The 25674-nt window shown below is 44.1% G+C and overlaps 1 protein-coding gene across 1 annotated transcript in view; it reads left to right on the top strand.

The window, feature by feature from the left end:
• LOC124545022 overlaps window positions 1–25674 on the top strand; it is a 152893-nt gene that overhangs the window by 77867 nt on the left and 49352 nt on the right. Inside the window, exon 2 of the mRNA XM_047123804.1 lies at window positions 22002–22153. Coding sequence (XP_046979760.1) covers window positions 22002–22153 — 152 coding nt within the window. The remainder of the gene's footprint in view (window positions 1–22001; window positions 22154–25674) is intronic.

Raw genomic sequence — 25674 nt, 5'->3', positions numbered from 1 at the left:
ACCACTGTTCTTGTGTGTTAGTTAGCTGCACTCTACTAAAATTCTCTCAACCGAAGTCTTCCATTCGCCTAGTTTACATCGCTTTGTAACATTACGTCTAGATACGAAGATTGGAACTTTAATAGTGGCAACTACTTATTTACAGTTCATACAAAATAGATACGTTTTTTCAAAGTTTTACTGACCTTCAGAGTAGTCACCAGCATTGTGTATGATCCGTTGCCAGTGATATGGAAATCATAGGATACTCTTAGCGGTGCCAGTTGCGTTGACAGTTTGAGCGGCGCGGTCTATTCCACGATGAATTTGTGGCAGTTCTGAAGCGAATGCCGTGAAATGTTTCCTTCAGTTTAGAAATCTAGTTGAACTCGTGAGGGCTTAAGTCAGGGGAGTGCAGTAGGTGGTTTAGCATTTAGCAGCCCCATCAGTCAAACAAATCGGTAACAGCTTGCACTGCATTGTACGTGCTTGAGCACTGTCCTGCAAAATGATGGCCAGGTCCCGCAGAAAGTGTCATCATTTGTGTCTCTAAGCTGGCGGTAGGTTGTTGTGGTAGGTTGTGTTCCAAAAATGAACAGCATAGAGGCAGAAGTGATGACATTTTCTGCAGGACCTGACCATCATTTTGCAGGACAATGCTCAAGCACGTACAGTGCAAGCTGTTACTGATTTGTTTGACTGATGGGGCTGCTAAGGGCTATACGACCTACTGCACTCCCCTGACTTAAGCCCTCGTGAGTTAAACTCGATTCCTAAACTGAAGGACACACTTCACGGCATTCGCTTCAGAACTGCTACAAATTAGTCGGGCAATAGACCGCGCCGCTCAGTCAACGCAACTGGCACTGCTAAGAGTATCCTACGATTTCCATTTCGCTGGCAACGGATCATACACAATGATGGTGACTACTCTGAAGGTCAGTAAAACTTTGAAACACGTATCTATTTTGTATGAACTGTAAATAAGTAGTTGCCACTATTAAAGTTCCACCCCTCGTAATTAATCGTTGTAACTGTCAAGCGGCACACCACCAATTTGTAGGGATATGAAATAGAACGATCAAACAAATTCAGTAGTAGGAAAACAAGTGTCACAATTCGGTTCACTGGTAGAATACTGGGAACATGCCGTAAGTCGTCTAGGGAGACTGCTTCTACAACAGTCTTGCGACCCATCCTAAGATGTTGCTTAAGTGTCTCGGAGCATCCCAAATAGGGCTAACAACGAGGTATTGAACGTATACAAAAAAAAGGGCAGCCCGTATGGTGACAAGTTTGTTTGGCCCACGGGAGAGCATCACGGAGGTGCTGAAAGTCCTAAACTGGCTGATGCACGACACCGAAGGTCTAAAAGTTTGAAGAACCAGACTTCAGTGCGGAATGTAGGAAAGTGAAAAAACTCCCTATGCTTCGCTCCCGCAGCGACAGTGGAGATAACACTAATTACATCGCGTTCAGAGGCATTTCAGCAATTATTCAACCTGCGTGGAAAAAGGGAAGATGCTTTGGTAAGTTTGAGTAGCCACGCAGATATAGGGCCTGGTTGTCTAACAGTAAAGCGCATGCATGGAATCTGAGAGGTCGTGAGATCGAATCTCGGACGGACCACGGATTTTTCAGTGTTCGCTTTAACGTGGCTTCCAACGATGTGAGGAATCGCCATAAACAACACGTGGTTCGCATTCCACGTTAAACTGTAGGTCTCCTTTCCCCGTTTTTTTTCCGTGTCTCACTGCCGTGAAATAAAACCAGCAAGACATACTGATACTTGGTTTCAGACGCATCAGCAGCTTAATTCTGAAACACTGTTTAACCTACCAAAAGCACGCCAGGCCATTTTTACTTTGTTGTTGGTCCTTTGCTGTCCATGCAGGCTATTTCCTCAGCTATACAAAATACAGAACTCATGACCTAATTCTTTGAGTACACTCTTAATTGGTACTACTGTATTTTCTTTTGATGCGTTCATTATACTTATTTTAGTCTTAATATTGATTTACAGACCTATTTGCAAACTTCCTCTACCACTTTCTTCAGTTCCTTAGTGGTCATCACTAGAGGTAAGCAGTACAATATTTTAACGCCTAAAAATGTTCCTATGAAACTTTTCCTAGCCTTTCTTTTCCATCCTGTGTGTAGAATACACCGTATTTTTTGTGTTAATAACATCCCTTGTGAATTTCATTTTGGCTCTTAATACGCTGGATGAAATAATTACATTACCGATAAGTGGTTCTGCAACATAAACGAAAGTTGATAGGCGTCCGAAAGATGGTGTCTCTTCAAATTTCGCGCCAGTCGCATGAGAATGACGCTAGTAGCGCCACTATGAGGATGCAAATCAGGTTTGTCTTAAATGCGCCGTGCAACGGTCGTGAGCGTTCGTTACTTTGAGATTGAACACCGTGAGTCGTCAGCCTAGAATTTCTTTAACGCGTCAAAGACGCCATTATCAACATCTCAGTGAGTTAGAACTAGGTCGCATAATAAGGCTACGAGAAGCTGGATGTCGCTTCTGAGATACTGCAGAAAGACTTGGCAGAATAGCCACTGTACATGATTACTGGCAGTGTTGGTCGCGGGTATATACGCTCGCAAGAAGACCGGGTTCCGGACGGCCACGTGGCACCACTGAGAGGAAAGACCACCTTGTTCGGCGCGGCTTGGTGCATCGCCCTGCATCTGCAGCAGCAGTTTCAGGAGAAGTTAGCGTCACAGAGACACAACCAACTGTTGCAAATCGGTTACTTCCAAGAACAGCACCGAGCCAGACGACCTGTAGCGTGCGTTCTACTGTCGCCAAACCACCGCCATTTGCGACTTCAGTGGTGTCAAGCGAGAGATCATTGAAGAGCAGGGTGGAGGTCTGTTGTGTTTCCTGCTGAAAGATGGTTCTACCTCGTTGCCAGTGGTAGCCATGTGTTGGTCAGGAGGAGGCCAGTTGACGGCCTGTAACCAACCTGTTTGTGTGCTAAACACACCGGATCTTCATCTGGAGTTATGATCTGGGGTGCGATTTCGTATCACAGTAGGAGTAGTACTCTCGTGTTTGTCCCACACACCTTAACTACAAATTTGTACGTCAGTCTGGTGTTTCGACTTGTTGTTGGTGAGGCAAATGCACACTAACCTTGTATACCAGTAACACAACCAGTTTGTAGTTGCAACACTTCTTTATTGATTACACATACACATGAATTCATCAGCAGTAATAATCAATTAACATCATTTGCATATCAAGGCCCTATCCACAATTAGTATTTACAATATTAACCGTCACACTTGTGACAAGAGCCCCTTTACGTGCTGGTGACAACCAAATGTTTACAATGTCGGCTATCGCCTTTCTCACTCAGTTTTACACTTACTGAAAACGTAAAATTAATTTGATGCTATCTGATCTGAAGGGTACTATTAATTGTTCTGTTTACACTTAGCATTCTACTACACTCAACGCCCGGAAGATTCTAGACTTTATGCAAAAACATCAATTTGATGAACTTGTGATGGACGCGAGTAAAGGATAATCTATTACTATTTCACAAATACACGATCGAAAGAGTGAACTTAACTTTGGGCAGTAGGAAATCTTCTGCCTAAAACAAGCCTCTCGTTGAATGGAATAGAGAAGTCGCACGTTAACGGGGTCTGGACGGCCCTGAGTTCAAATCCTGAGATTTCCGTCACACTGTAAGCTCGCGGGGCGAGGTTTGCTCGCGTCGACCACTATAAAAGTTTCTGAAAACAGGAAAACATGAGCGGCAGACACATTGTAGAATGTGCAAGTTACACACACACACACACACACACACACACACACACACACACACACATATATATATATATATATATATATATATATATATATATATATATATATATAAAAATAAGAGAGAGAGAGGGGGGGGGGGGAGAAAAACAATACCTTAATATAAACATATTAAAAGTTAACCAATGAACAGAATTAAGGACCTTAGTTTTTCCTTTGTTAAAAAAAAAAGTTAGACACTACGTGAAAAGACGTGTCAGTCCACATCCAACGCGTTAAGGTCCACCTTACAAGATAATCTGTCTTTGCTGAATAGCTGACACCGCATAAATCAAATGTGCAGTACCTAACGTGACAATCAACCTTCAGACAGACAATAGAAAACTAATGTCACTTCAGTAGGTCGCTAATGCAATAATCACGGCCCCTATGGCCGCAGACCAAAATACACATGGCCTCTATCCGACCATGAAACACAATGTGACCTTTATTTATCATGGCTACTTGCCTTCCGTACACACAAGAAGTTATTAAGAAACAACAACTACCACTAATTCGTAAAACCAGAAAATTCTAATTTTATAACTAAATTTAGAAATGACGTTCAAGTGAACCAGCTACCTTCAGCGTGCCACTAAGCACCAAATCCAAACTTACAAATGCGGTCGCTATTTCTAGCCTCATTAGGAACATAATTTCATGGCCGTTCCAGAATATAACTCGCTTCGCCACCACTGCAGTGAATGTTTTGCTGGCCACTAGCACGAACAACTGCAACAGTCAACAGTTCTTAAGTACACAATAACAATCACTATATATAGAAGGAGGAACCCACCACGAAAGCTTGGCGATTAATTTTTTCTTGTCCGCAGCTCGTGGTCGTGCGGTAGCGTTCTCGCTTCCCACGCCCGGGTTCCCGGGTTCGATTCCCGGCGGGGACAGGGATTTTCTCTGCCTCGTGATGACTGGGTGTTGTGTGCTGTCCTTCGGTTAGTTAGGTTTAAGTAGCTCTAAGTTCTAGGGGACTGATGACCATAGATGTTAAGTCCCATAGTGGTCCGAGCCAATCATTAATTTTTTCTTCTTGATGTGAAATTCACACGCCATCCGTCCACATAGCTCTCGAGCTATTAGCAAATCCTGGTAGCCACTGGTCAGCCGTGTCAATACAACTTTAATACTTTCCAGCAGCGGCTTATGCTTCTTCGTTGCTCCAACTCAACTGTTCCTCACGGCATACGGCCGTGCCACGTGACATGGTTGTTGGCGAACTCCCCACAACGACAACATCGAAAGCACGTCGTGTCACGGACTAACTCTGCTCATGCGTGAAACCTCTCTCTTCTGTTGCAAGACAGTTGGTCCTTCACCGTACTTTCAGTTCAGTAATGAGCAGTGTAGCGTAATATTGTGATGTCGTTCAATGGCAGCAGGTATAGTGTTTGAATCGACCGGAAATGTGCCCGCAAACTGCAACGAATGCGGTTTTACCCCGGTAGATATACCAACCTCACTCGCCCTTCCACTTCTCCATTCATCGTGAGGAAGAACCGTCCCGACTACCCGAGACCGGTCCATTTCCTGTTTTGTGGTCTGGACGCGCATCCTCGCTCTCCAGCAGGTTTTTCTGTTCACTTATTGCAAAGAGCAACTCTTTTGTTGCTGCAACTCCCCCGGTATTTCCTGCACGATGCTGCAGGGCACTTTCTCACACAATTTACTTTTAAACTTAAAGATTGCGCGACATCCTTTATAGTACAGGGCGGGGCAAATAAAAGTGGCCCGGAGAACAGAGTTCCAGGGTACAAAGAAACACAGCAGAGGAAGGGAAGTTAGTACTAACCTGGCGATAGCGCATGATTAAAGTCACCACCATTTATCTCTTGACATTTCTGGGCTCTGGCCAGCAAGCTGCTGAAGGCGGATCGAAGCTGGACTGCCGAAATTACGGCAGTCTCATCGAAAATGTTCAGCTGCAGCTCTTGAAGACTGACGGTTGTTTAGATACACCTTGGACCTCAGGACTTCTCACACAAAGTAATCGCTCAGTGACAGATCAGATGACCTGGGTGGCCAGCTAAGACCGCGTCCAGACGGACCTCTGCTAACAGCTCGGTGGGCGTGAAGATTGTGTAAATCTACCCCAGGGAACCCGTGTGGATCACGTGGCGTGCGTACACGTGGAGCTCACGTCACGGGGTGTGGTTATGTGCACACATTCATGTCCAGTCGTATCCACTCGTCCGGGCCACTTTTATATGCCGCACCCAGTATATATATACGGATATACTGCATGTTGTTAACAAACCCTCCTAAGCACTTTAACCCAGATTCGTCATTTCCGGCCGGCCGAAGTGGCCGAGCGGTTCTAGGCGCTACAGTCTGGTACCGCGCGACCGCTACGGTAGCAGGTTCGAATCCTGCCTCGGGCATGGATGTGTGTAATGTCCTTAGGTTAGTTAGGTTTAAGTAGTTCTAAGTTCTAGGGGACTGATGACCTCAGATGTTAAGTCCCATAGGCCATTTTTCGTCTATTTCCCGGGCAATGCTGGCCGAAGTAGCCTTGTAAAAGTAATTTGTACTTGTGCAGAAACCAGACTCCAGCTGTTAAGAGTCTAAGCGCATGAAAGGGAGTTGGTAACTGAACAGGGAGGATGACGGTATGTAGCCTATCTAGCACGTTATTCAGCCTGTATGTAGACCAAGCCTTACAGAAAACCAAGAGATTTCGAAAATAAAATTAAATTTTTTGATTTGTAATTCTATAAGGAACGGCAACCGACTAGGAAGATCAGTGGAGAGCGGAGTGGATATTGTCTTGAAAAAGAAGTTATTATATGAATATCGACCTGGATAATGGAGTGTAGTCGCAGAAAATCAGGCGATGTTGACGAGATTAGAACAGGACATGAAGCACTAAAAAAGTAGACAATTTCGCTGTTTGGGGAGCAAAATAAAAGACGATTACATAAGTAATGAATATATAAAATGCAGACTTGCAATAGAACGGATTTCCCGAAGCAGACAAAATTATTAACGTCCAAAGTGTCTTTGCTGAAGGTATTCGTCTGGAGTGTAGCCTTCTACGGAAGTGAAACGTGGACGATAAACAGTTGAGGCAAGAACAGCATAGAAACTTTTGAAACGTGGTGCTACATAAGAACGATGGAGACTAACTGAGCAAATCGGGTAATGAAGGCAGAGGCATGGTCGAATTGGGCAGAAATGAGCTTTGGCACCACTTGACTAAAAAGAACGGATAAACTTTTACGGAATGTTCTATTTGGTACTTGGTGGAGGGGGAGGGGTGGTGAGTTTGAAGTGTAAAATTGAGTGTCCAAAACCTCTGAAGTCCAGCAACATTGTCGTGGCTCAGAATGGTTGACAGATGGCTGTGACTCCCATAGTGTGTTTGGTCAGACACCTCAAACGACTGACCAGTGCCATTAATCACTACATCACGATGACTCTTAGTGTCTTATTTCCCTACCCCTTCTATTTTTTTAGTCTGGCCAGTGTCTAGCCACAGCAACTGTAGCATGGTTTCTATGGTTGTTAACCGTGGAACACTAAGAGGGGGGGGGGGGGGGGGGGGGGGGGAATGTTACGCTACAATTAAACAATCGTAAATTTTACTATTCCAAATTTTATTCAAAGGAAGTCATTATTTATTGGTTAAGCGTTAATTGTAATTATTAGATCTCCAATTGTATGTCATATACCTAAATTAAGTACAAAATGCGCTGTTCTATATCCTACTGCAATTGTAAATTTTATGGGGGTTTAGTAATCTAGGGTTAATGCCATTAGCTTAAGCACGACTGGTAACAAAGTTTTTGTCTTGAAGAGGAGCTTATAAAATTGCTTTTTCTGTGCGAAAAACATGCTGTTTCCTGAGTCTCAACATTATGCTGGCCGTTTCTCGCTAAATACTTGTCATTCCTTATGGTAGACTTCCACTTGCTTGTGTAAGCCCTGGCTGTGAGGTGTGTAGGCCTTCCATTACATTGTCAGCAGTATATAGAGCAAGGGTCGGCAAGTAATTGTAGGTGGGATCTGGATACTTCTGCTCATATTCCTTACCAATTTTCACTCGTAAACTACCATATGTAGGCATGGCTATATCCAAAAATCAATGGCAGAAATTACCGGTCGCTGCCGCCTCCATGTACTGCCGTCCGAAAGATAAAATTGTCATTTCACATCAAAGTTTTTAAGTTGCGTAAAATTCTCGTTCAAGTTACGAGCACAAAAACTGGATTAAAATGAATATGCCTTCTGCTGTTAACCCTAAAACACTGAAGGGGGGAAAATGTTACATTGTTACTAAATCATCGTAGAGTTTTTCACATTTTATTCAAAGGAAGTCGTGATTTATATGTTGTGCAATAGCTAATTACAATTAGCAGATCTCCAGTGGTATGTTACACACCAAATTAAGTACAAAATGTCCTGTTTTATACACTACTGCAGTCGTAAATTTTTACAAGGGTTTAGTAATCTTAGTACTAAAAGAGGTTTCACATTTCACCAGAGTCAGATTTATAAAACTTCCTACTTCATTGAACAAAATACTTGTGTTGCCTTCGGCGGTACAGAGCTTCTGTGTGGATCAACGTCAACGGGCTGTGCTGCCTGGACGGCTTGCTTCCCTCCGCCCCCATTATTCAGCTCACTCTCCTGTACTACACAGCATAGCAGCGTGTAGACTGATGGAAAAAAATGCAACACCAAGGAGGAGTTATGCGACATAAAAGAAAGTTGGTAGGTGTGTTTCTACATCGGAAAGATGATGTCTGTTCAAAGTTCTGTAGTAGTGGCACTAGCAGTCGCAAGAAGACCGCGCTCCGGACGGCTATGTGGCACTACCAAGACGGAAGAGCAACGTGTTCGGCGTATGGCTCTGGCGCATCGCACCGCATCTGCAGCAGCAATCTGAGCAGAAGTTAGCACCGCAGTGACACAACCAACTGTTATAAACAACTTAAAGGACAGCTCCGTGCCAGACGCCCTGTAGCGTGGATACCTTTGATCCCAAACCAACACCATCTGCGCCTTTAATGGCTTTAATCGAGAGCTTATTCGAGAGCCGCGTGGAGGCCTTTCACGTTTTCTGATGAAAGCTGGTTCGGCCTCGATGCCAGTGATTCGCGTGTGTTGGTTAGTAGTGGGCCAGTTGAGGGCCTGCAGTCAACCTGTCTGCGTGCTAGACACACTGGAGCTGCTCATAGAGTTGTGGTCTTAGGGTGCGATTTCGTATGACAGCAGGAGCACTCTCGTGTTTATGCCACGCACCCTGGCGGTAAATTTGTACGTCAGTCTGGTGACCCGACCAGTAGTGCTGCCGCCCATGAACAGCATTCCAGAGCGCGTTTTCCAACAGAATAACGCTCGCCCATGTACCTCAGTTATAGGCCAACGTGCTCTACAGAGTGCCAACATGTTACGTCCGCCTTCTCGATCACCAGATTTGTCTCCAATCGAGCATGTATGTTAAAAAATCGGACGGCGACTTCATCTTCATCCACAAACTTTAACCTTCCCTGTAATGACCGTCCGAATGAAACATTCGTGCAACTCCATCCCACAAAATGACGTTCGGCACCTATACAACATAACGGATGCACGTTACATGCTTGATTCAACATTATCGCAGTTACACCGGTTATTGGTGTACCAGCATTTCACATTTGCAATGGCTTATTTTGCGCATACATTAACCTGTGATCTTGCAATGTTAATCGCGTAAATACGTTCCCGAAATTTCATTACTCTGTATTATTTTTTCGTGATGAGATTTTTTCCTTCAGTGTATTTAATACACATACTAATCCTTAAGAATTCAAATCAGATTACTTCTAAACTACTGTAAGCAATGAATGGATGGTGCTGAAACGTATTGTTATCTACAGAGAAATAATTTTTAAATAATTTGCTTTTGTAACTTATACTTACAACAAATTTTGGCAGTCTAATTTTTGACCTTCCGCTGCCCGACAGTTGCCGACAATGGATCTAGTTTTACGATTTGATTGTTTTGTTGAAATTAATCTTCTGTCCTCCATTCTTCTTCCTCTCATCTCTTGGTTCACCATAGAAGACCTTCTTCCACAAGCTATGTTGCGTCCAGACCCCATGTCCCGGCGACGTAAGTAGTTTTTCAGCGACATCGTCTAAACACAATGGAAGTGTGCCCTCTTCAGTATATAAGTATCTTTACTTTATGTGAAGAGTCAACCTGACTCGTGTTAGATTTTCTGGACATTATTCCTATAGTGTCATGATGTTTTAAAGTGAACAGAAGTCTAGGGAGAACTGCTGTGTACACAGAGAGCTAGGTACATAACAGTGAACATGATGGGGGAAGTTTTGCAGACCAATTTTTCCAACCACAACAGCTACTGCTCTTACGTGGCCAGTGACGCCGATGTGAAAACTATAGTTTCTTGTAGTCTGAATATTTCCCAGCCGGCCGGTGTGCCCGATCGGTTCTAGGCGCTTCAGTCTGGAACCGCGCGACCGATACGGTCGCAGGTTCAAATCCTGTCTCGGGCATGGATGTGCGTGTCGTCCTTAGGTTACTTAGGTTTAAGTAGTTCTAAGTTCTAGGGGACTGATAACCTCAGATGTTAAGTCACATAGTGCTTAGAGCCATTTGAACCATTTTTTTTTAATATTTCCCAGATACTTCAATGTATCAACGTATTCCAGTATATTGCCATGCCCATTTTTTCGGATAGTCAGTCTTCTGATCGGTTTGATGCGACTTACTGTTACTTCGTTTCCTATTCCAATCTCTTCATCTAAGTGAAGGGACCTGTACCAAACGGCCTAGGTCATTTCTTGGATATATTCCAATCACTGTCTTTCCATACAGTTCTTACCAAGTACCTTACAAGTTATTCCCTGGCGTCTTAATACATGTCGTCTCATCCTGTTGCTTCTTCTTGTGTTCTACACATCTTTCCTCCCCGATTTTATGGAGATCCTGCTCACTTCTTTTCTACATCTACATCTACATTTATACTCCGCAAGCCACCCAACGGTGTGTGGCGGAGGGCACTTTACCTGCCACTGTCATTACCTCCCTTTCCTGTTCCAGTCGCGTATGGTTCGCGGGAAGAACGACTGTCTGAAAGCCTCCGTGCCCGCTCTAATCTCTCTAATTTTACATTCGTGATATCCTCGGGAGGTATAAGTAGGGGGAAGCAATATATTCGATACCTCATCCAGAAACGCACCCTCTCGAAACCTGGCGAGCAAGCTACACCGCGATGCAGAGCGCCTCTCTTGCAGAGTCTGCCACTTGAGTTTGTTAAACATCTCCGTAACGCTATCACGGTTACCAAATAAACCTGTGACGAAACGCGCCGCTCGTCTTTGGATCTTCTCTATCTCCTCCGTCAACCCGATCTGGTTCGGATCCCACACTGATGAGCAATACTCAAGTATAGGTCGAACGAGTGTTTTGTAAGCCACCTCCTTTGTTGATGGACTACATTTTCTAAGGACTCTCCCAATGAATCTCAACCTGGTACCCGCCTTACCAACAATTAATTTTATATGATCATTCCACTTCAAATCGTTCCGCACGCATACTCCCAGATATTTTACAGAAGTAACTGCTACCAGTGTTGGTTCCGCTATCATATAATCATACAGTAAAGGATCCTTCTTTCTATGTATTCGCAATATATTACATTTGTCTATGTTAAGGGTCAGCTGCCACTCCCTGCACCAAGTGCCTATCCGCTGCAGATCTTCCTGCATTTCGCTACAATTTTCTAATGCTGCAACTTCTCTGTATAGTACAGCATCATCCCCGAAAAGCCGCATGGGACTTCCGACTTCAATATTCCGAGATCCAAAGAGTCAAGAGTGTCCCAAGAATACCAAATTTCAGGCATTCTCTCTCACCATGGACTAAGTAGTGGCCGACGGCCTTCCCCTAATGACCGAGTGCGTAGTCAGTACTAACAGACAAGCAACATTGCGTAAAATAAACACAGGAATCAACGTGAGACATACGACGAACGTATCCGTTAGGGCAGTGCGATAAATTTTGGCGTTAATGGGCTATGGCAACAGATGACCGACACTAGTTCCTTTGCTAACAGCACATCGCCTGCAGTGCCTCTCTTGGCCTCCTGACCACATCGCTTGAATCCTAGACGACTGAAAAACGGTTTCCAAGCGAGATGAGCACCGATTTAAGTTGGTAAGAGCTGACGGTAGGGTTCGGTGTGGCGCAGACCCCACGAAGCCTTGGACCCAAGTTGTCAACAAGACACCGTACAAGCTGGTGTGGCTCCGTAACGGTGTGGGCTGGGTACTCTTGATTCAAATGAATTGACCATTGTCTGGAAATGGTAATTTTCGCTACGTGGACACCATCTGCAGCCATTCGTTTTATCAATGACGATAAGCTATGTCACAGGGCCATAATTGTTCGCAATTTATTTGAAGAACATTCTGGAAAATTTGAGCGAATAATTTGGCCGCCCAGATTAACCGACATGAGTCCCATCGAACATTCATGGGATATAATCGAGAGGTCAGTTCATGCACAAAATACTGCACCGACAACACTGTCGCAAGCATGGACGGCTGCAGAGGCAGCACGGCTCAGTATTTCTGTAGCGGACCTCCAGCAACTTGTTGAGTCCATGCCAGGTAGAGTTCCTGCGCGACGCCGTGCTAAAGGAGATCCGACACGATGTTAGGAGATATCCCATGGCTTTTGTCACCGCAGCGTAATTTTCAACCGCCGTCTTCAGCCTCACGCCTCAAACTCCTCAATACTCTTCTTTTCCGGTTTGCTCACCGTTCATGACTCACAGCCACACAATACTGTACTCTAGACGTACATTCTCATATTTATTCCTCAAATTGAGACCAATATTTGAAACCAGCAGACAATCTTCTGGCCAGGAATGCCTTCCTCGCCTGTTTTAGTTTGCGTTTTGTGTAGTCCATGGTTCGTCCGTCATGCCATATTTTGATTCCAGGTTAGAAGAATTTCTTCTCTTCGTCTACTTCGTGGCCCCTAACTTTGATCTTAAATTAATCTCTAATTTCACCTCTCCTACTCATTACTTTCGTGATAATCAACTGGTTTCGTTCTCTGAGGTGGGATTCATGGTTCGTTATGTCAGTTTTACTCATAGAGTATCGTGTACAAAACCCTACTGTACTTGAACTTAGTTGGAAAAAAGTTAAACATTAGATACTTCTTCCCTTTAAGACATCATCTCCTTGACTATAGTTATAAGTTATCAGAGAAATAATTATTCCATAGAAGCTTTTGAAATGTGATGTTTCAGGAGAATGCTGAAGTTTAGATGATGGGTGATAGGATAACTAAGGCGGAGGCACTGAATCCATTTGGGGAAATTTATGGGATCGTCTGACTAAAGGAAGGGATCAGGTGTTGGATACATTCTGAGCAATAAAGAAATCGTCAGTTTGGCAATGGTGAGAAGTGTGGAGGCCAAAAATTGGATCCACAGCTTGAATACAGTAATCATGTTCGAATCTGGTCAAGCAAGGAAGAATAGGCTTGCACAGGATAGATGGGTGTGGAGAGCTGCATCAAACCAGTCTTCGGACTGAAGACCCCAACTACAATAACAATTACTTGATCCGGTTTTTTTTCTGGAGAGGGATTTTACCTGCTTTGATTCTGGTGCGGCAGACCGCTGTAGCCGTTGAGAGGGGCGCAGCCGTTAGCAGGCTTTACAGAAGGCGGTTCCAACTGCAAAGGATCTGGAATACTCCATTGATTGACAGCCTGAAGGGGGCTTTCATAAAATCCGAGCACAACACGGCACTTGGGAAGGGTTTTATCCCACGAAGTATATAGAACATTTTTTCTCTTACGTGACAGGGTCTTTTATAGTCGGTAGTTTGCCAAATATGATCAGGAGTGCAATTTTGTTGCAAGCTGTAGGGGAGACTCAACAAACAAGATTTCACATGGGCGAGAAACAAGCTAATCATTTTGCAGCTACAACGCTGGCTAGCTAATAAGCCTAAACGTCTAACAAATTTCGGGAGTTGTTTTGAACTCGCGAAATACGCGACTTGGTCGCGCTTGCGCATGGACTGATGAAGGCAGGTCCGTCGAGACATGGACGCAGATGTTATCGGCAATTAAGTTTTACGGGCGGGCTTTAGCATTTTAGTTGAGACTGGCATATTTTTTACGGCAACAGCTTCTATAGTAGTAGTAGTAGTAGTAGTAGTAGCAACAGCTGATCGGCAGTTGTGATTCGCAAAGCAGAGTCCCAGCGCCGTGTATGTACAGTCCATTGCTCTGATCTTACAATTTAAGTGCAATCTAATTGCTACAGAGAAGTTATCAGTTATCGATGTTATGATCTTTCAACCTTGTCTCGCGAGTTAAGTCAAAACCTAATTCAATGACGTAGTAAAACAGAAAACCTATTTCTCTCCGGCGGCTAACATTAACATAGCCGGCTGCAGTGTTGTTATCATTACTACCTTAGGGTACGCAGTAATACACGACTGACCGACAAACAGGAGCCGCGTGGGATTAGCCGAGAGGTCTTGGGCGCTGCAGTCATGGACTGTGCAGCTGGTCCCGGCGGAGGTTCGAGTTCTCCCTCGGGCATGGGTGTGTGTGTGTTTGTCCTTAGGATAATTTAGGTTAAGTGGTGTGTAAACTTAGGGACTGATGACCTTAGCAGTTAAGTCCCATAAGATTTCACACACATTTGAACATTTTTGACAAACAGGACTTGACTGTAACTTACAAGGGAACCTCCCCATTGCACCCCCCTCAGATTTAGTTATAAGTTGGCACAGTGGATAGGCCTTGAAAAACTGAACACAGATCAATTGAGAAAACAAGAAGAAGTTGTGTGGAACTGTGAAAAAATAAGCAAAATATACAAACTGAGTAGTTAAAGGCAAGATAGGCAACATTAAGGACGATGTTAACGCAGGAGCGCCGTGGTCTCGTGGTAACGTGAGCAGCTGCGGAACGAGAGGTCCGTGGTTCAAACCTTCCTTCGAGTGAAAAGTTTAATTTTTTATTTTCATTTTATGTGACAAACTCTTTGTTTTCATCACTTTTTTGGGAGTGATTATCACATCCACAAGAAAACCTAAATCGGGCAAGGTAGAAGAATCTTTTTACCCATTCGCCAAGTGTACAAGTTAGGTGGGTCGACAACATATTCCTGTCATGTGACGCACATGACGTCACCAGTGTCGTATAGAATATATCAGATGTGTTTTCCTGTGGAGGAATCGGTTGACCTATGACCTTGCGATCAAATGTTTTCTGTTCGCATTGGAGAGGCACGTCCTTTCGTCTACTAATCGCACGGTTTTGCGATGCGGTCGCAAAACACAGACACTAAACTTATTACAGTGAACAGAGATGTCAATGAACGAACGGACAGATAATAACTATGCAAAAATAAAGAAAGTAAAATTTTCAGTCGAGGGAAGACTTGAACCAAGGACCTCTCGTTCTGCGGCTGCTCACGCTACCACGGGACCACGGCGCTCTTAAGCTCACGTGCTCCATTATGTTGCTTATGTGGCCCATTGACTACTCAGTTTGTATATTTTGCTTATTTTTTCACAGTTCCACACAACTTCTTCCTGTTTTATCAATTGATCTGTGTTCAGTTTATCAAGGCCTATCCACTGTGCCAACTTATAACTAAATCTGAGGGGGTGCGATGGGGAGGTTCCCTTGTTAGAAACAGTACATGCATTACTGACACAGCACGTTATTTGCGGGATGGATAAGGATGCTGGCAATACGGCTAATCGCCATCGTTGCGGAGGACCACCAAAGTACGATAAGATACTGCCAAAATGAACTGCTATAGCTCTACGTTCAATTTCAAGATCTCCATGCCCGGCTGACGTTGGTGGGGGAACAATCCGGCCATCTACATCTGTACTTTGCACAGCACTGTAAAGTGGGTGGCGGAGGATGCTTCTCACTGTACCAGTTATTGGCATTTTTCTCTGTTCCTTCCGCGTTTGGAGTGTGGAAGAATGATTACTTAAACATCTTTGATTCAAATGGTTCTGAGCACTATGCGACTTAACTTCTGAGGTCATCAGTCGCCTAGAACTTAGAACTAATTAAACCTAACTAACCTAAGGACATCACACACATCCATGCCCGAGGCAGGATTCGAACCTGCGACCGTAGCGGACGCTCGGTTCCAGACTGTAGCGCCCAGAACCGCACGGCCACTGCGGCCGGCACTTAAACATCTTTGCGCACACAGTAAGTCTTCTAATGTTCTCATCGCGATCTCTACGGGAGTGATATATCTGCGGTTGTAGAACATTCCTAGATTCCTCACTTAATTTATTAAGTGGACTTTCACGGAATAGAATCAAACTATCTCGAGTTCAGTTCTAACAAGGAGAGGTCCTCAGTGGTGGGATCGACTTTTTGAAACCATCTATACGTTACTGCAGATTAAGGCCCTAGCCGTCACATTCTGCAACCATTCACCTTGGTGGGCACTCACTTGCTGTTAATCGACGAATAAGAAATTTCGGAATGTCATGTTATGCTTCATAGGTTGAAAAACGAAATATCACATGAACTGGTTGTGTAGCGTAATGGTTATAGCACAAGCTTCATACGTAAGAGTTTGTGGGTTCGACTCTCGCTAGGTGCTTCAAAATTTATTTTTAAATCTTTAACGGGATGACTTCGACCGCTGTTTTTATTCAATTAATGTCTTTAAATGTATTTTTTTTTAATTTCTGTCCGTTCGCCGCACTATTTTAATCACCATACTAACTTTCTCAGTTGCTCTCATTTTTTCTTTCCAACTTTCTATTTGCTGTTGGAATCTTTGTGCATGTGAATTTAATTCTTTTATTTATCCATCATAATATTTAAACATTTGAAAAATCTGATCTATTTATTTGCGAAATGGTTTCAAACATGCGATTTTCGTTATAAGACATAGATTTTCTTGGGTTGTAATCGGTATACAAACATTTAAATCATAGATTATTATTGGAATATGGTCAAAATAAGGCAGCTGAAGATTTAAACGAAATGAAGATTATAATTAAAACGAAATTGTCCGCAGCTCGTGGTCGTGCGGTAGCGTTCACGCTTCCCGCGCCCGGGTTCCCGGGTTCGATTCCCGGCGGGGTCAGGGATTTTCTCTGCCTCGTGATGACTGGGTGTTGTGTGATGTCCTTAAGTTAGTTAGGTTTAAGTAGTTCTAGGGGACTGATGACCTGAGATGTTAAGTCCCATAGAGCTCAGAGCCATTTGAACCATTTTTTAAAACGAAATTCAGGTAAAATGAGGAACAGAAATAATGACTGCAAGAGCATGACCGTAGATTTAGGAAGGGAAATTGAATATAGTTTAATACATTGAAATAACTAAATTCATATGCACAAAAATTTCAACTGGAAAACGAGGTAGGAAGAAAAAATGAAAGAAAACGAGAAAGGTAGTACGGTGATTAAAATTATGTGACAAAAAATAGAAATAAAAAATTACATTTAAACTATTTAATTGGATTAAAATAATTATCAGAGTCATTTCTATAAAGATTTAAAAATAAAAAACGCCAAAGCCTTTGATGGGCCTCAAACCTACAACGTCTTGCATATGTGACTTGTGCTGTAACCATCAAGCTACGCAACTCGTTTGTGTAACACGTCTTTTTTAAAAACTATACAGCATAACTCAAAATTTCGAAATTTTTCATCGATTACGCGCAAACGAAGGCCCGCCAGGGTGAATGGCTGCAGGGTGTTAATACCTGGGACCTTAACTTACATCATCGTGTAGGTGGTTTCAGTAAGTCGAACCTGTCGCTGGGGACCTCTGTTTGTGAGTGCCGATCACTGAAAGCAACGGGAACGTTTCCAAAAACATTTCTAACGCCAGTATACCGTTAAGCGGAAACAAAGAACCTGACGACATTCGTGAGGTCGTCGCCCTTCCTGTAGACACCGTGTCAACGCCACCTGAGCAAAGAGAGGAATACTGCTGACTTGGCGTGTATATTTCGAAGAAAGGTTTTTGTGGTCGGTGGGCTGAGTCACAAGTTTGCTCCGCCACCCACGCGGCTGCAGTCCGCTTCCGCCAGCGAGCCAGAAACACTCCGGGGTCACTCGCCACGGCATGGGCCCGTGTCACTGACCATCGTGGTCAGTAAAGCACCTCCCGCCGAGAAACTAGTTGCGCCGGTCACCGCCGCCACCGGCCTCGTGGTATTTCCTTTCAGACAACTACAGGCCCTGCGGGCTTGCGTGCGAGGCCAGGAGCTCTCTCACTCAGTAATGGCATGTTACGGCCATTATCTGAGTGATATCATTGCGCTTCTCCAGTCTCCGAAGTAGTTTGTGTTATATATTTCTCGACAGCAACAACACTAAGCGATAATCATAGGAATCATAAAATGACAGGTGCAAATAACTTACACTAAAACAAATCTCTGTATATAAAAGGCAATGTCCTGACTGAAATTACAATGAAATGAACACCCTTAGCTGCTTACAGGCTTTGACATACGTCAACGGGGACAGATGAAAATGTGTGCCCGGACTGGGACTCGAACCCGGGTTTTCCTGCTTACATGGCAGACGCTCTATCCATCTGAGCCACCGAGGACACAGAGGATAGCGTGACTGCAGGGATTTATCTATGGCACGCCTCCCGCGAAACCCACATTCTCAACGTATTGTCCCGCACTACATTCGTAGTGCCCCGCCCATTATACTTATTACTCGTGGCGCGTTGCCGATTCCCGTAAGAGTTCGGGCACTGTTTGTGCATTCGCACAGAAGAAGAAGAAGATGGTCAAGTGGCCGGTGAGCTTTAACTATATATGACTGACTGACTGACTGAACTCATCATCGCCCAGCCCAAACCGATGAGGATAGAAACTTGAAATTTGAATAAGGTTTGGATCTTATACTGTAGGCATAGTTTAAGAAGGGATTGTCCGAAACTCTACTCCTAAGGTGACGAAATAGGGGATTAAGGGCTTTTGAAAGTGTGTCGCTATTAAGGACAATCCTTGGATATCATAGGAGATATTGAATATAATTAACGAAAGGAGAAAACGTGAAAATGCAGCTAATGAAGTAGATGACATTGAATATCGACAAAATGAGATAGTCAGGAACTGCAAATGACTAAGCAGAAATGACTAGAGTACAGACGTAAGGATATAAACGCACGTATCACTAGGACAAATGCAGAACCTTCGGAGAAAAGAGAAGCAACTCTACGAATGTCAAGAGCCCAGATGGAAAACCATTACCAAGCAAAGAAGAGAAAGCTGGAAAGCTGAAAGGAGTATTTATAGGGGCTGTAAAAGGAAAATGAGCTTGAGGGTAATGTTACAGAAAGGGATGAGGACATAGATGAATATGAGATGGGAGATACGATACTGGGGGAATAAATTGACAAAGAACTGAAAGATCTTGGTCGAAACAAAGCTCCGGGAGTAGTCAGAATTATTGAGATACTTGAGAGAACCAGCCATGACAAAACTATTCCATCTGGTACGCAAGAGATGAGACGGGGGAAATACCTTCAGAGTTCTAGTAGAATGTTACAAAGAAAGCAGAGGCTGATAGGATAAATATTACTCAACTATCAGTTTAATTATTCATGGTTGAAAATGTTAACACGAATTAAGCCTTATTCATAGAGGAGTGGAAGAACTGATTGAATCCGGCCTCGAGGAAGATCATTTTGGATTCCGGAGAAAAGCAGGAACAAACAAGGCAATATTGACCCTACGACTCACCGCAGAAGATGGGCCAAAGAAAAGCAAACCTACGTTTATAGCATTTGAAGGCTTTTAAAAAAAGCTTTTCACAATGTTGACTGACTCACTCACCTTTGAAATCCTGAAGGTAGCGTGGGTAAAATGCAGTAAGCGAAAGCTTATTTGTAGCTTGTACAGAAACCAGACTGGAATTGTAAGACACGAAGGACATGAAAGGAAAGAAATGCTTGAGAAGAGAGTGAGACAGTGTTGTAGAGCATCCGCGATGTTATTCAATCTGTACATTGAGCAAGCAGTAAAGGAAACGAAAAAAAATTCGGAGTAGGAATTGAAGTTCAAGGAGAAAAAATAAAAACTTTGACGTTTGCCGATGGCATCGTAATTCTGTCTGGGACAGCAAAGTACTTGGAAGAGCAGTTGAACGGCATGGACAGTGACTTGAAAAGAGGATATAAGATAAACACCAATAAAAGCACCAGTTTCGGACACCTATGTCCATTTTCAAACCATCCGTATCATAAGTGTGACAATACTGGCAAAAGCCTATGTACAAAAACTGCACCTGCAGTGATGATCAAAGCGGCACTACGGCCGACTCATCATTATTAAATAAACCATCCAGAGCAGATTTTGGACAGAGCGAGGGGTCGCAGTGGTTAACACACCGGACTCGGATTCCGGAGGACTACTGTTCAAACCCGCGTCCGGTCATTCTGATTTAGGTTTTCCCTGATTTCCCTAAATGGCTTCAGACAGATGTCAGGATTGTTTGAAACTTCTTGGCAGATTAAAACTGTGTGCCGGACCGACACTCGAACTCGGGACCTTTGCCTTTCGCGGGCAAGTGCTCTACCAACTGAGCTACCCAAGCACGACCCACGACCCGTCCTCACATCTTTAATTCCGCCAGTACCTCGTACCCTACCTTCCAAACTTCACAGAAGCTCTCCTGCGAACGTTGCAGAACTAGCTCTCTTGAAAGAAAGGATATTGCGGAGATATGGCTTAGCCACAGCCTGGGGGATGTTTCCGGAATGAGATTTTCACTCTGCAGCGGCGTGTGCGCTGATATGAAACTTCCTGGCAGATTAAAACTGTGTGCCGGACTGAGACTCGAACTCGGGATCTTTGCCTTTCGCGGGCAAGTGCTGTACCAACTGAGCAAAGGTCCCGAGTTCGAGTCTCGGTCCGGCACACAGTTTTAATCTGCCAGGATGTTTCGTATCAGCGCACACTCCGCTGCAGAGTGAAAATCTCATTCTGGTCAGGATTGTTTCGGACGCCGCAATTCCTTCCCCATCCTTCCCTAACTCGATGGGACCGATGACCTCGCTGTTTGGTCCCCTCCCCCGAATCAACAGATTTTGGATTTGTCCAATGTTTGCTGGAGTATGAAGTCAGGTTGCATGGGTCCCAGTTGTCGCAAGGCAAACGCTCTGAACATGTCGAATTAAACATCACTGTTGACGGTACACTCGGTGAAAAATGGTAGGCCAGTGATGTAGTTGTGCATAACACTGCGCCACACAATGGCACATTATTTCCACCACATATGTAACATGAGGCCGCTCTGATTCCCATATACAAAAATTACTATAGTTGAGAGTTGCTGAATAATGAAAAAGTGACTCCTTTTCCAAAAAGTCGTTGTCTTTGCCAGTCTTGACTACGACAACCACTGCAAATTGTCAGCGCTGAGGTCTGCCCGTCGACTTCAGTGCCTGAAGCAGCTGCATCTTCTAGGGACAAAGATGTAACCTCGTGTGGAAGACAGCCCACTGTTGATCGTGGTATTTCCAATTCTCTGGCCGCCATACGTACTAATTTTGTCGGATTCGTTGCAGACACCTGTCCACGATGGCGTCTGAAACAAATGAGTAACTTTCTCCGTGGTTAAGGGCAACGCTACTGTTCCTATAAATGGCGTATGCCAAGCCGGAATAGTCTGCTAGGACGGTGGTTTCCTTCCGTACTGTGTCCCAAAGTCTCCTTGCACTTTAGTATCGGACTTCGCTTCTATGAACCAGGCTACACACTGAGCTTTTTTCCTATGACGTCCACGATTTTGCTCAGTCCTACGGCAGCTGGTAAACATAAAAATAAAGCTTTTGAATCATGTTTTCTCGTGTTTGCAAATGAGTTATTATCTAGTACACTTGTAAAGTTATTGAAGTCCAAAGGCCGGCCGCTGTGGACGAGCGATTCTAGGTGCTTCAGTCCGGAACCACGCTGCTGCTACGGTCGCAGGTTCGAATCCTGCCATGGGCATAGATGTGTGTGATGTCCTTAGGTTAGTTAGGTTTAAGTAATTCTAAGTCTAGGGGACTGCTGACCTCAGATGTTGAGTCCCATAGTGCTTAGAGCCATTTGAACCATTTTCTTAAAGTCTAAAGTCGTAAAGATAATATATGAACATGTGTATGTGGACAGGGATTTGCAGGGTCTTGTGCTTGCAGGTGTGCTGCTGGAGCGCCGTGGTGGCGCTGGTGGGCGGATCGGCCAGCCCTTGTCGAGGGCCGGCGGAGGGCACCCGCCTCAAGTACGTGTGGGGCGACGCGCTCACCGACCATCCGGACTGCAGGGGACCAACAGGGCAGGCCTACCCCATGTGAGTACTACAGCGCCGCCATTGCAATAGGAAACTCATATCACTGTGCTTTCATCACCAGTCCTGTATTTGCAGCGATTTTAAACAGTGCAAAATCACCATCTTGAAGGTCCTTCATACATAGAGGCCTTACAGACAGGCCAACTTCCATTTCCTTCGTACTTACAGCATTTGAAGGACATAGCTTTTGAAGGTCAATGCTCGGACATCGGCATCCTAAATCACTACGAGAAACCTCTCTAAACATCTCGGAAAAAATCACCTTCGAAGATTTGAGTATTTACGAGCACAGTCAACTTCAAAAAATTTCGAACAACGTATACTCTAAGACAAAAAAAATGAATAAATAAAAAGACACACCACGAGGGAATTACGCGAATGGAATGGAAATTGATAGCTATTATGTCCATGTACGAACAAACAAATGATTACATTTTCAGAAAAAACTTCATGATTTTTTAAAGAGATAGAGCTTCACAAATTGAGCACGTCAGTAACGCATTAGTCCACCTCTGGCGCTTATGCACGCAGTTATTCGTCTCGGCATTGATTGATAAAGTTGTTGGATGCCCTCCTAAGGATATCGTGCCAAATTCTGTCCAATTGGTGCTGTAGATCATGAAAATCCCGAGATGGTTGGAGGACCTTGTCCATAATGTTGTAAATGTTCTCAATTGGGAATAGATCCGTGAAACTTGCTGGTCAAGCTGGGGTAGGGGAAGCACGAAGACAAGCATTAGAATTTCTTGCCGTGTGCGGGCGGCCATTATCTTGCTGAAATGTAAGCCGAAGATGGCTTGCAATGAAGGGCAATAAAACAGCGCATAGAATATCGTCGACGTACCACTGTGCTGCAACAGTACCGTGGATGACAATCAAAAGGATCCTGCTGCGAAAGAAATTGCACCCTCGAGCATCACTCCTTATTGTAGGCCGTGTGGCGGACGACAGTCAAGTTGATATCCCACCGCCGTCCTGGGCATCTCCAGACACGTCTTCAGCCTGACATCTCATTGACCTGAGTAGAATTGTCTACAGTGATGAGGCCGCTTCTAATAGATGGAGAGCGGGGAATACCAGCCTGGCTGCCACCCACCATGCGGTAAGATATCCCACAGGAGGACATCCAGCAAGTCTGTCAATCGATGCCAAACTGAATAACTGCTTGCATAAAGGCCAGAGGTGGACTAACGCGTTATTGACTTCTTCAGATCTTCCTTTTGACTAAATCATCCATCTTTTTGTAAAATTGTAAGCATTTGTTTGTTTGCACACGTAGATCACAGCTACAGATTTCCGTCCCCTTAGGCTAATTCCATCGAGGTGTGTCGGTTTTGTTTTAGAGGGTACAAGAGCCTCTGGTAGCTGAATGAACAAATCACTTAAATTATCAACACAAATGTCACATTTTCACTTATTTCTAATGCACATAAATTTTTAAGTTAAGGCTGATCAATTAAGGATGAAGTAACATCGTACTGTCCCAGGCAGTAATCCACCCGGCGGATTAGTGTCGAGGTCCGGTGTGCCGGCCAGTCTGTGGATGGTTTTTAAGGCGGTTTTCCATCTGCCTCGGCGAATGCGGTCTGGTTCCTCTTATTCCGCCTCAGTTACGCTATGTCGCCGACTGCTGCGCAAACAGTTCTCCACGTATGCGTACAACTGCAGGCTACGGCGGGGACGAAGCCTCTCCGTCGTTTCTAGTTCCCCAGTTCCATGCAATGCAATACAATACAACATAGTACAGAGAAAGTGTTCTACAAGAAAATGTCATCAATTTACGTCCTTTAATATTCGATATAACGTTTACGGCATGCTATCTCATATGTCGGGAAACATCTGAGGATTGGATAGATTACCTAAGAAGTAGTAAGAGAATTCATACATACGTATTATCAGTTAACATTTTCGTTGGTAAATTTTTGTTTCATTTCCCCCGTTTTGTTTTCAGATTTCCAGGTCTGTTCTACAAGTATTTTTTCATTTCAGATTTTGTCTTCTGATGGCTAAATTAAATATTCAAAATGCCTACCGTTAGTTCCAATACACGCTTGTAAACGCCACATCTTGGATTGTCGCTCCAATATTCCAGGTTTCTGCTCGACTCTTCTTTAACTCGCTGGCGAAGAATATCAACATAGGTCTCGAATAAGCTATGTCTTTTAAATGTACACAAGAATAAAAATGTTAGGTGCTGAGATCAAGAGATCGGGCAAGCCAAGATGTTTCCGCCTCACAACCTGTCAAATTATTTGCGAAACGCTGATTTAAAATTGTTCTTGCTTGCAGAGCAAAATGAGGTCATACTCCTGAAGCCACAAGGCCTGTCTCGCCAGTCGACCCGATGGATCCTTCAGGCTAGTCTACCAGCGTAGAGAATGGTGGCGCCGTCACAGTGGTGAATGGTTTGCCAAATAAAAACGGCGGGGACTTGCTGACGGCCCAAACAACTGCAGAGCACTGTTCCTCGACTATCGAGAACTTGGAGAATACTACAGAATCATAAGCTATCACATTTCCAGAAGTTTACAAAAATTTGCTCAAGAACTACATCGATTACTTAGCCTCTAGCGTCTGTGTGAAGTTCTGCCTTGATCTTCTCGTCATACAATGCTAGAACTGGAAACGATATTAGCGCCTCGTTTCTTGCACCTAGTTCTACAAAAACTTGGTGCATCCGTGCAAGAGTTCTTGCAAGGGACATGCCTTGGTACAGAATCCCTTTATGAATCGTCCTTAGTACAGCATATTTCGAGAAAACTTCTCACATCATGAATGTGCCAAGGAGTCGAAAAATCTGCGACGCACATACTTTCACTGCACCGCGAAGAACTGCATCGCCATTCGATAGATGCCTCAAGATTTTTATTTCTTGGGTGACCATTTTTTCGGTTTCGAGCAGAGACCTGATGTCTGAACACAGTTGAGCATGTTCGTCAGTCTGCTTTGATCTTCAAACGTCTTCGAGAAAACGGCAATCTCATCCATATAGTACAGAAACATCGACCATTTAAGGTGTCGAAGAGGGTTGCCCATGATACGTACAAAGTTGGCTGGAGCGTTACACAATACAAACGGCATAACTTTAAATTTATAAGAGGCCGGTACTACCTGCACCACAGCTCGTGACATATCATGTGTTTCTTCCTAAGAATTATCAGACGCGTTTCTGTGGTGTTTCTGTAGGTGTTCGCAATTTTGTTTTTGTAACGTGTGGATGGAGTCGACCCATACAAATACTGCTCATCACGTAGTTTTGACGACGCCCGGTCACAACGGAAAACCTCGGTTTGTTTCCCATTTTACAGAAAATTGTTTCGAAGCGGTATTTTACTAGTTCATTCGATATAGCTGTCTCAAATTAGTCCGATACGATATCCGATTTAGCGAATTGTGTTGAAAAGGGACAATAAAACAAGAATAACCTCTAGAATGAAATTTTCACTCTACAGCGGAGTGTGCGCTGATATGAAACTTCCTGGCAGATTAAAACTGTGTGCCGGACCGAGACTCCAACTCGG

The sequence above is a fragment of the Schistocerca americana genome, chromosome 8 (assembly GCF_021461395.2).
Source record: "Schistocerca americana isolate TAMUIC-IGC-003095 chromosome 8, iqSchAmer2.1, whole genome shotgun sequence".
In the NCBI taxonomy this organism is placed as follows: domain Eukaryota; kingdom Metazoa; phylum Arthropoda; class Insecta; order Orthoptera; family Acrididae; genus Schistocerca; species Schistocerca americana.
Note: the sequence above shows the minus strand (reverse complement) of the source record. Positions and strands in the feature narration are given on the sequence as shown.